This window comes from Nipponia nippon, unplaced genomic scaffold (assembly GCF_047370975.1).
Source record: "Nipponia nippon isolate SJK-2023a ecotype South Korea unplaced genomic scaffold, ASM4737097v1 scaffold_5, whole genome shotgun sequence".
NCBI classification, from domain to species: Eukaryota; Metazoa; Chordata; class Aves; order Pelecaniformes; family Threskiornithidae; genus Nipponia; species Nipponia nippon.
Genome location: NW_028262369.1, coordinates 12,707,574 through 12,718,956, shown reverse-complemented (window position 1 = coordinate 12,718,956; position 11,383 = coordinate 12,707,574). Strand labels below are relative to the sequence as shown.

The 11,383-nt window shown below is 48.5% G+C and overlaps 1 protein-coding gene across 3 annotated transcripts in view; it reads left to right on the top strand.

Annotated features, from left to right (window-relative positions):
- The first annotated feature begins 457 nt into the window (after window positions 1-457).
- Window positions 458-11,383, top strand: part of INTS1 (integrator complex subunit 1) — a 29,424-nt gene continuing 18,498 nt past the window's right edge. For 2 of the 3 annotated variants that reach the window (XM_087734755.1, XM_087734754.1), the window contains exons 1-20: window positions 458-613; window positions 768-1,058; window positions 1,654-1,850; window positions 2,092-2,229; window positions 2,968-3,127; window positions 3,488-3,593; window positions 3,879-4,065; window positions 4,204-4,349; window positions 4,650-4,791; window positions 5,118-5,294; window positions 5,571-5,679; window positions 6,301-6,421; window positions 7,090-7,167; window positions 7,695-7,852; window positions 9,052-9,148; window positions 9,551-9,642; window positions 9,973-10,033; window positions 10,417-10,614; window positions 10,874-11,003; window positions 11,191-11,370. In XM_087734755.1, the coding sequence (XP_087590881.1) occupies window positions 556-613; window positions 768-1,058; window positions 1,654-1,850; window positions 2,092-2,229; window positions 2,968-3,127; window positions 3,488-3,593; window positions 3,879-4,065; window positions 4,204-4,349; window positions 4,650-4,791; window positions 5,118-5,294; window positions 5,571-5,679; window positions 6,301-6,421; window positions 7,090-7,167; window positions 7,695-7,852; window positions 9,052-9,148; window positions 9,551-9,642; window positions 9,973-10,033; window positions 10,417-10,614; window positions 10,874-11,003; window positions 11,191-11,370 (2,826 nt within the window). In that variant the 5' untranslated portion in view covers window positions 458-555. Of the gene's footprint in view, window positions 614-767; window positions 1,059-1,653; window positions 1,851-2,091; window positions 2,230-2,967; window positions 3,128-3,487; window positions 3,594-3,878; window positions 4,066-4,203; window positions 4,350-4,649; window positions 4,792-5,117; window positions 5,295-5,570; window positions 5,680-6,300; window positions 6,422-7,089; window positions 7,168-7,694; window positions 7,853-9,051; window positions 9,149-9,550; window positions 9,643-9,972; window positions 10,034-10,416; window positions 10,615-10,873; window positions 11,004-11,190; window positions 11,371-11,383 lie in introns of those variants that run through there. The other variant, XM_087734756.1, reaches the window with a different exon arrangement.

Here is an 11,383-nt window from a genome sequence, read left to right as displayed (position 1 = left end):
CGTCCTGGGAGCGTGACCTGGGGACGGGGTGGCATGGGGGAGCGGCAGGGGGGGGCGAGGGGGGCAGCCGGTTGCTGCAGGGCCCCCCCATTTTAGTCCCTGATCTCGGTCCTCCCGATTCCATCCCCCCAATGTCAACTGCTCAATTTCAGCCCCACTCCAAGCCCCCTCAATTCCAGCGCCCCAATTTCAGCCCCTAATCTCAGCCCCCCCCAAATTTCAGCCCCTGATTTCAGCCCCCCTATCTCAACCTCCAAATTTCAGTCCCTAATCTCAGTCCCCAATCCCATCCTCAGTTTCTGCCCCTAATCCCCCCAGATTCCAGCCCCCCCCCTCCCAGCCCCTTGACTCCCCTCTTTGATCCCAGACCCCCCCAACCCCACTGCCCCTTCCCTGCGCCGCGCCCTCCGGCCACCAGGCGGCGCTGTCCCGCGGGGCGGGGCGGGAGGTGCCGCTCCGGCGCAGCAGTCCGGTCGCGGGAGCGGGGCGGGTGTGACGTGAGATTTCCGCCTCCGGTCGGCGGCCCGTCGGCAGGGGCCTGTGCTTGGCGGCACCATGAACCGGCCGAAGGCGGCGGCCGTGCGGCGGCCCAGCGCCGTGCCCAAACCCTCCGGTGAGTTCCGGCGGGCTGCGGCGCCCGGGGAGCGGGGCCGGGGCCGGGGCCGGGGCCGGGGCCGGGGGCCGGGGCCGGGGCCAGGGCCAGGCGGGCGGGGGGCTCCGGTTGCCGCGGTCCGACGCTGTCACGTCTGCCCCCTGTCCCCTTGCAGCGCACCCGCCGCCGGGAGACTTCATCGCGCTGGGCTCCAAGGGGCAGAGCGGCGAGAGCAAAACCGCCGTCACCCTGCTGAAGCCGGCGCCCCCCGGGCTGCCCTCCGAGCGCAAGCGGGACGCGGCTGCCGCCTTGGCGGGCCCGGCGGGGCTGACCGGCTTGACCAAGCGCCCCAAGCTCTCCTCCACGCCGCCCCTCAGCGCCCTGGGACGCCTGGCAGAGGCGGCCGTGGCCGAGAAGCGAGCCATTTCACCCTCCATCAAGGAGCCGTCCGTCATCCCGATTGAAGGTGAGGCCTCGCTGCACTTCTGCTGTGACAGGCAAGCGAGGGTGTGGACTTCAGTTTACCTCTGCCGGCAGCTTCAGCCCAGGAGCCTTTCAGCCTTTCTCTAAGCCCATACACTAACATTAATGTGCTGTCCTTAAGGGTTTTCCCTGCTGGATGTAGGGCTGAAGTCACAGTTTTGTTTCCTCTCCTGTTTGCATTGGGTTGTGTTCATCCTGTCTGATAGCTGTTTAATAGCAGCATTTGAAAGACTCCCTGAAGAAATCTTTGAGTCTAGATTGTGGTATTTTATTCATATACTTCTTTAGTAGACTCTGGATCTGAATGCTGCTTGCTTTTTGAAGTGTCATTCCATTTTCTGGTATTTGATACATTTGCAGAGCAGTATTCTAGCATGGACCAACCGAAAAATAATCAAGGGGTGTTGTCAGGTGTGAAACACAACTTCTAACAGCAATTGGGTAGGGAAAAGCCATTGCAGGGGCTAAAAGTGAGCAGGTTCACGCTTTTCGTTCCTGGTGACTGGCCCTGCCAGCATCTTGGGGCAGGTTATTTTGCGTGAGGGTAAATACTGATGCCTGTGTGTTGATGATTGCAGTTGTCCCCACGGTGCTGCTGGATGAAATTGAGGCAGCAGAGGCAGAAGGCAATGATGACCGTATTGAGGGGGTGCTGTGTGGAGCTGTGAAGCAGCTGAAAATGAACAGAGCCAAACCTGATACCACTCTGTACCTGAGCCTCATGTATCTGGCAAAAATAAAACCAAACATATTTGCCACTGAGGGGGTTATTGAGGTGAGGGCTGCGCCGCGTTGGGACTCTTGGGCTTACTGACATATCGTTGCTGCCAGCTTGTGAGCATAGTTGCAGCTGCTGTCAAGCCAGAGCGTGATCTGTGTGTCTTTGTAAATAGCATAGCTCTGTGGCAAGCTGCTGCAATTTGTATTTCTTTTTCTAAAGCTTTTCTGTATGCTTTCTTGTGAGGTGGCTTGATTTTTTTTATTTTATTTATTTTTTGTGGATGATATTCATGCAGGCACTGTGCAGCCTACTCCGAAGAGATGCCTCTATCAATTTCAAAGCCAAAGGGAATAGCCTCGTGTCTGTCTTGGCCTGCAACCTTCTCATGGCAGCTTACGAAGAGGATGAGAACTGGCCAGAGATCTTCGTCAAGGTTGTTGAACCAAGGGGGCTTCTGCCAGAATGTGGGCAGACTGGGTAAAACTGACCAGGGTTGGGAAGGCTGTGTGTGTTGGGGGCAGGACAGAAGCAGAGGATTCATTCTTGCTGCAAGGGAAGGGGGTATCCAGTGGCCTGTTGTCCAGCATGGGGAACGCAGCTGGAGGAGGCAGAAATTGGAGATTGGGCCTATGCTGTATTGACAAGGGAGAAAACCAGAGTCCTTGGGTTTTTAAAGGAAAATCTCAACTGGTTGATGAAATGCTGTGGTCTCCTTTGGCTTTTGTTGCCTTGTCTCTGCTCCTTTCTGAATGCCTTTGACATCTGTACTATATAAGTGTCCTGGAGACTTCTTACTCTCTGGTTTGTCTATAGGGATCAACACAACCTGTTGATTTAAAAAGGCTAAGCTTTTAAAAGACCAGCTTCTATATTTTGGTGGTAGAAGTTGTTGTAAAGTCTTTGCTAAAGCTTAATCAGATTTGCTGCTTGAGAGGGTTGGTGCCCAGTAGAACTTGGGATGTGATGGTTTGGTTTTTTGTTCTTATATGACTTGCCTGCAGTCATCTGGTCTCCGTTTTTCATCCACGCAATGGTTATGCTACTTTTCTTCTTCACAGCTGTATGTTGAAAACAAATACAAACTTGGGAAGCTCGTAAATACTCCTCTGATTAACCAGTACAAAAAAGGCTTGAGCATGGTTTGTGTCCTCTTCTGTTTTCTATCCTGTAGGTTTACATTGAGGACTCCCTTGGGGAGCGCATCTGGGTGGACAGCCCTCACTGCAAGACATTTGTGGATAACATCCAAACAGCTTTTAACACAAAGATGCCTCCTAAGAGCATGCTCTTGCATGGGGAAGTTGGACGTAGCGGAGGGGACCTTAGTGCTGGTAAGAAGATGTTTAGGAAGCAGGAACAAAGGGATGGGGAGAGGAGGGAGCCTGGTGAGCTTATTGACTGGTGAGAATATTTTGTTACTGGGTGGAGTCACATAGACCAGGCTTTGAGTTCCAGGCGTTGCTTTTGCTCTCTTTGGGGCTCTTTCATTTCTAGGGGATGTTTGAGGGCAGGCAGTGAAAGAGGCTTGGGGAGTGTGCCTGTATGTGATACAGTGTGAGGAAGTGACTGGCTGTGGCTTTCTTCAGCGTTGCTAAAGAGGATCCTTGAAAGAAGCTGAACACATAAGAGTGTGAGTGAGTGATCTCTAGAAAGTTGTCTCATGAAGCGTGCTGTGTGCTGGTCTCTCTTAGGGAGTAGTCCACACCCTTCCATGACGGAGGAGGAAGACAGCCAGAGTGAGCTGCTTATTGCAGAGGAGAAAATGAGCCCAGAGCAGGAGGGCCAGCTCATGCCCAGGTACAGTGCCTTTTCTCCTGACATAGCGTGTGGCAGATCTGTCTGTGCTCTCCCACTCTTGCAGTGCTGCAGCAGGGAGCTCCCTCTTTGCACTAGCTACCCTGTGGCACTTGCTAGAGGATGCTAAGCATCAGATACAACTGGTTCCAGGAGAAAAGAGTAGATTTTGGTTGTTTGTTTGTAACGCATACCACAAACAAGAAAGGATGCTGATCTCTAGGCACAGCAAAGTGTGACCGAGCTGGCTTGTGTGGAAGAGAATAAAAGGCCATTTGTGTGGCCCAGGTATGAAGACCTTGCAGAAAGTGTGGAGGAATATGTCCTAGACATGCTGCGGGACCAACTCAACCGGCGCCAGCCAATGGACAATGTCTCCAGGAACCTCCTTCGACTGCTGACAGCAACCTGTGGCTACAAAGAGGTGCGGCAGATGGCTGTGCAGAGGCTGGAGATGTGGCTGCAGAATCCAAAGGTAAGGACAGAAACTGTTGAAGCACAGCTCTTCTGGACCTGGGCTGGAATCCAGCCAGAAGGGCCGCATACTGTGTGGCAGTTACGTTTCTGATCTGTGATGGCAGGTGGCTGTAGCCTTTCTGCTCTTCCTCTGCAGTTGACCAAGCCAGCTCAGGACTTGCTGATGTCAGTCTGTATGAACTGCAACACCCACAGCTCAGAGGACATGGAAGTTATCTCCAACCTGATCAAAATTCGTCTCAAGCCGAAAGTCCTTCTCAACCACTACATGCTGTGTGTCAGGTGAGTGACCGGGTCTGTGACGGGAAGCGAAAGCACTCTGGAAGATGTGCCAAGGGCGTTGACGGTCTCAGCGTCTCTCATAGTGGTTTTAAATACCATCTTGGACCATGGGATGTTCTGTGTAACATTAAATGAATTTCATTGGCCTGGAAGTCTTTCAGTAATCCTTTGATACGGCTGGACATATGTGCTGCTCCATCCTCTTCACTTTTGTGTGTTAAATACTTCAAAGAGAAATCAAAAGAGTAAGTCTAGCTGCAATGAAGCCTCAGCTCTGATACCTCTGGTCTTCCCTTGCAGAGAGCTGCTGAATGCGCACCGGGATAACCTGGGCACCACAATTAAGTTTGTGATTTTCAACGAACTATCAAATGCAAGAAATCCCAACAACATGCAGATCCTGTATACGGTGCTTCAGCATAGCTCAGAGCAGGCTCCGAAGGTAGGTGTAGTGTCTTGTGTGACTGCCAGTGATCCCAGAACCCCACCCGAGAGATTTAGTTGAATTGAGGCTTAAAGGAAATTTTTCCACAGACAACTGTGTGATCTGTATCATACTGTTTTGAAATTATATTATTGCCCTTGTTAGGAATAAGTGTGCATAGGCGTTTTCCAACTCCCACATTCTGGGTGACCAACCTTGTGGTAATGAAGCTCCCTGGGGGACTGAAGGCATATCACCAGCATTGTTTCCTTGTGTCTTTTCATTTTGTGGACGCAGATAACATTACAATGCACTGAACGTTTTCTCTTTCTGTATGGCCTCAGTACCTAGCAATGGTGTTCCAGGATCTTTTGACTACTAAGGACGATTACCTGCGGGCTTCACGGGCTCTGCTGCGAGAGATCATAAAACAGACGAAACATGAGATCAACTTCCAGGCCTTCTGTCTGGGCCTTATGCAGGAACGGAAGGAGGCACAGTACGCAGAAATGGAATTCAAGGTACCACTTTTTTTGACCCTTGTGCTGTTGAGTGTACCAGTGGTGTACTGGGCTCTTATATCTGGTTTTCTGGCCATTCTTTCTTTTGCTCTTTGTTATTTGAGTGAGTCAGTGTTTGTGTCTCACATTTCATAGCAGTGCTCCCACATCCCATTTCCTAACATCCATGGTTGTCATTTTTGAAGATGAAACACTTTTCCAGAAGGCAGCTTTGGCTATTGCTGATTCAACTGACTTGGGTGGTGTGGGGGTTTTTTTTGTTGTTTTTTTTTTAAGGAACGATTTGTCATCCACATAACTGATCTGCTAGCTGTCTCCATGATGCTTGGTATCACAGCCCAGGTGAAGGAGGCTGGAATTGCTTGGGACAAAGGAGAGAAAAAGAGTAAGCAGAACAACCTAGGTTCCCTCTGAAGATGGACAGATTGGTAGATATCTTCTGGCAGTGCTGGGGTTGGGGGAACATTGCGGCAAGAGTTAGGAAGGGGTGTAAGCCTCCGTTCTGAGTAGAGGCACAGGGGTGCTTGCTATCATCCTGAGGCTGACAGAGTTGGCAGATGTGGCATTTGCATGGCTGGGTGAATATACAGCTGCTTTTCATATCTATGGAAGCAGTGGTTGAGAAGCTGGGGAAAGGGGACTGGGTATGGAGGGGACTGAGGAACTGGGTCACACCTGGAGGGGCAGCCGTAAGGATTACCAGGTACTTAATGCTGAGAAGACAGGCCTTTGGGGTGGCACTGAAGTGACTGCCCAGATGTCATCTTCTCACAATGCTAATTTGTCCGTGCTACATCTCAGGGTTTTTTTGCAGTGCACATCAGAAAGCGAAGCATGTGTACTGTTAGTGCTGGGATGCTTAAGACTGTCCAATTTACCTCTTCCCAGTTTACTGTTGATGCTTTGGAGCCCTAGTTACTGTCTGCTCTTGAAACAGCCACCCTGTCCTGCTTGGGTCCTGACGGGGCTCTGATATGTGTGTAGTTTGTAACCTTCTGTTTTTCAGACCTGGAAGTGCTGCGCTCTTTCCAGAACCAAATTGCTGCTATCCAGCGAGATGCTGTCTGGTGGCTTCACACGGTTGTTCCATCTATCAGCAAGCTGGCTCCGAAGGACTATGTGCACTGGTAAGAGAGTCAGCCTGGTAATGTGCTGTGCATAACCAGTCACTTTCCCAGCAGTGTATGACATATTATGAAAACCATGCATATGCCAGGGTTTGGTTAGATTTCTCTCCTCTTATCAGACAGGGAGCAGAAACAGTGTTTTAGCAGGGTTCAGGCCAGGACTGTCTCCTTCTCAGGAATTCGTGCAGATGCATCCTCTTACCTGAAATATATGATAATGGAAAATATTTCTGATTTGTATTATTTGGCTCCACCCAATAGGGAATTTCCAGTTGCCTGACCAAGCATGATCCCTGTGGACCCCTTGATGTTCTTTTGTCTGATGTGCTTTTTCAGGCTGTACGGTTAAGGGCTCCACAGATAGTGCTGACTTCTCTGCCTGCTTCTGGTTGTATCCTGGGGTCTGGCGCAAGGCATTACTGAGGCAGGTCAAGCCAGAATTAGTAGTATCTGAGATGTGTTCACTGGAAGCGTAAACGCCCAATGCCCATACTATATAGTCCTCTCTGTTGTGATTTGAGTTGTTACTTTTGCTAGACTAGCTTATCGAGGGGGGCTCCTTCATGTGTAGGATGGGAAGCATTAGCAGGAGTTTGGGGAGACTGAACTGTTGAATGTGTTCTTGAGCCTCGCACAGATGGTGTTTACTGTCCTCTTCATCTCTACAGCCTCCACAAGGTGCTCTTCACAGAACAGCCAGAAACCTACTACAAATGGGACAACTGGCCCCCTGAGAGTGACCGCAAGTGAGTGCGTGCCCCACCCATAGCTGAGTACAGACGCGGAGCTGCTGTAGCTGGAGGCAGAGGAACTGGTGTTTTCTGGTGTTCCGTATATAGATCTGTGTTGGAAAGGCTTGGAACTGCTTAGATTTTCTTCATCTGTTACATTGCCTTAAAATTGAGGGATGTTGCTCCATTCTCCATCTGTTCCTTTTTCTCCTTCATTCCTGTTCCCTGTGCCAAGCTGTTCTGTGTCTTGATGCTGTAATTGTAAGAAGGGCAGCCCTGCACTGTATGGTTTGTACTGAGGTGACATTAGGGAGCTTGGACTCAGGCAGGCTGAAGTGCAGAGGTACAAGGCAATGCGAGCAATATTCCATAAAACAATTTGTTTCAGGTAGTTGCATTTGGAGCTGGAGACCAGAGAAGGGGTTGTAAACTAAGCTGGGATTTATCTTCTGCTCAGATGAGCTCTAGGGTCTGTGGAGGGTTTCAGCAACCCTCATGCTGCTGTCAAAAGAAGCGTGATTGATGTCTCGTGTCTCATGCAGCTTCTTCCTTCGCCTCTGCTCCGAGGTGCCCATCCTTGAAGACACACTGATGCGGATCCTTGTGATCGGTTTGTCACGGGACCTTCCTCTTGGCCCTGCGGATGCCATGGAGCTTGCTGACCACTTGGTGAAGCGAGCTGCGGCTGTGCAAGCAGATGGTAAGACTGCACAAAGCTTCAGCCAGCAAGTGGTTGCTTCTGTCTACGTCTCGTCTTATTGTCACCCAGGGCTGAGGTGGCTCCTACCACGTACCAAAGAACCTTTGCATCACTTAAAGTATGTTTTAGTCGTGATGGCTAAGCATTTGGCTCAAAGCCAGACATGTATTGCTGTTGCTTTCTCACTAGAGAAGCTGCTTATTTTCTACTATTTCTCCCTTTTACTAATTTTCTGTCATAGAGTGTTTGGGAAATTATTGATTGTGTTGAGGATGAGGGACTGTGAATAGCCACCCAAAGTTTTGAGTTAGCATTTTAAAATGCAGTTTAGTCCTTTATACAGACTATAAAATGAATAGAAATTTTTAGGTCATCAGAAAATGAAAGGGTTGGAAGTTAAAGCAATTAAGCCACATATTGTATGCTCCTTGCAATTCCATTATTCAAACACTATTACAGAATATCAGTTACAAAAACAGCCTTAACTCTTACCCCTTTTATTAATTCATTCAAGGTTTTGTTCTGAATTCCTGCATCCTTGAACAGTATGTCTCTTCAGTTGAGCTATACATGTTTGTGTCAGAATGGAGGGGGTTGTGAGAGTTTGATTCTAAAGCATCTTATGTGCTCTTGGCACCGACTGGTTAATAGCAAAGTCTAATCCAGATCTGGTCAGTGCAAGTGGAATGAGCTAGACTTTGCTGTTGAATATCCTGTGAAAATGTGTCCAGCCTCTCAGTATAGCATTTTAAATGCTGCACCATTTCAAATACTGGAAGTCTCAGAGTTAAGTTAGAGCGAGTCTGAAAACCTGCAACAAAGTTGAAATGCATCTTTAGTTCCTCTGAGCTGCAGAAGTTCTGAGCAGATTCACTGTTTACCTGAAGGAATATATTGCAGTTCTGAAAAAAGATACAGGTATCACATTGGATGCATTTGGGAAAAAACTGCCGTTATGAAGAATTTAAACCAAATTGCAGCTGAAAAGCTCAATATCCTTATATATTGACTTGTAACTTTTTAAAGTGTTGCTGCTTCTTAAGCGTTGTTTTTTTTTGTTCCTGTAATATCATAAGAACAAGCCCACAATAACATAGTTGCTTGAAGTAAAATTTTTGTTATACTGTGATGCTTTTCTTGAAGGACTTTCAGCCAGGTAGACGGGTCAATAACTTGCTTAGTCTTTTCTTCTCCTCCAGATGTCGAGGTCCTGAGGGTAGAAAGAATCCAGCTGATCGATGCAGTCTTAAATCTGTGCACTTATCACCATCCAGAGAATATCCAGCTGCCCCCAGGGTAAGGCTTATCACATAGACAATCTTGTTGTGATCTAGCTAATTTTTTGCCTTGTGACTAACAATGCTAGCTCACAGATTTTAAGATGTTTTTCCCTATTACAATTTCTAAAAACAAAATCATAAGGAAACCTTTTCAATGTCACATTCAGGTGGGAATTTTTCCAGGGCAAGTAAGACTGGAATCATGGAACGGACTTTCCTCTGCAAGCATTCTGACCTTTCTGCTCTAGAAATTTTCATCTGAACCCTGCTGTCCCTTCTGAGAGAAGCTTCTTATTTTTGAAAGCCACTGAACTGATGTTGCTGAATCTAAACAGTGCATGATTAAGGAGAAAAGCAGTCTTGAGATGGGCTTAAGTAACCAAATTGAACCACTTGTATCTCTTGATGGCTTTTGCAGGTACCAGCCTCCAAATCTAGCTATTTCTACCCTCTACTGGAAAGCCTGGCCTCTCCTGCTTGTAGTGGCTGCATTCAATCCTGAAAACATTGGTGAGTGTGGACATTTTTCAGGGTGCTAGTTCTGCTGCAAAAATTGGCCAAGGTGCTGTCTGCTGAAGTCTGGTTGCCTATGTTCAAGGCATGTGCTGGGTTGGTGAGATAACCACAGTTAACTAACTGAGTATTCCCTATGTGTGCAAAAATATACAGCGTGGGGGTTTGGACCAGCATGTGGCTGGAATCACGTTGTCTGTGCTGTAAGTGTGGTGAGCTGTTCCAAAGTGAGTTTGTTGTGTGTCTCCCCACCTTGGAGTGTGTTAGAATATATGTAAAGACCCTCACTTTTTTTCTTGTATCCCTGATTGCCCTTCTCTGCTGCAGGTCTGGCTGCATGGGAGGAGTACCCCTCTCTAAAGATGCTCATGGAAATGGTCATGACCAAGTTAGTATGCTTAAATCCCTACATAAATCAAATAGGCCACTGAAAACACATATTTCTGAATGAAGTTTGTGCCAGCTGGCTCCTTCCTTTCCAGTGGGACTGGTGTAAAATAAGCTGGCTGGCAGCAACACTGCAGTTTGAGTGGGAAAGGTGCCTTCCCCCAACAGAAATATTATAAGCAAGGGAATAAAGCTGAGAAAAAGGGAGGCATGACTGTGATGTGCCTTGCTGAAAAGGTCTCAGTCTCCCTGGCCCCATTGGGAAGCTGCCTTGTTTTTTCTGTGTTGCCTGATGGAGCTGAGGTCCTGGGGACTTTCTGACTGTGGTTGAGGAGTTTTGAATAGGTCAAAATAACCATTTTCTATTCTAACTTATTTTCTCAGTAATTATTCCTATCCTCAATGTACCTTGACGGATGAGGAGACGCGCACAGAGATGATTAATCGTGAACTTCAAATCTCCCAGAGAGAAAAACAGGAGATTCTTGCATTTGAGGGTCATCTGGCTGCTGCATCCACAAAACAAACAATTACAGAGAGCAGCAGCCTCTTGCTGTCCCAGCTGACAAGTCTGGACCCTCAGTAAGTAGCCTTCTGCAGTCTAGTGCCATAAGGAAATCCCAGTTAATGCTAGTCAGGAAACCCTAGGGCTCATAGGGTGGTTGATGTGGGCAAGAAGAGCTCTGAGATTTGGTAGCCTGTGGGATATGTGTCACATTTGGTCCTTGTCTTTCTGTTGCCACCTGCACGTGGCCCTCATGTGCTACTAAACTGACTGGTCCTCATCGACACCAGAATGAAAGTATGTCTGCCTGTGGATAACTTCTTATTTCTCTGTCAGGGGCCCCCCACGCAGACCTCCACCACATGTCCTGGAGCAGGTGAAAAGCCTGAACCAGTCGCTTCGCTTGGGCCACCTCCTATGCCGCAGTCGTCATCCTGACTTTCTTCTCAACATCATTCAAAGACAGGTGGGCTCCCTTGATGGCTTGGCTATGTTGGGATCTGATCCCTCGTCTTTGAAACTTGAGCAGAGTGAGGGGCAAAAGCAAGCTAAGTAAGGTGCAGGGGAAGGTAGTTTGCTGCTCAGGAGTTAAATGATCAGTGTGCTGCATCCATGTTCTGCTGATTTTGCATTGTTATTCTCCTGCTTTTTAGGCCTCATCGCAGTCAATGCCGTGGCTGGCAGATCTGGTTCAGTCCAGTGAGGGCTCCTTGGATGTCCTACCTGTGCAGTGCCTTTGTGAGTTTCTGCTTCATGACGCTGCTGATGAGCCGACCTCAGGTGAAGAAGAAGAGGAGGGCGAGAGTAAGGAACAGCGTGCCAAGAAACGCCAGGTGAGTAGTCTCC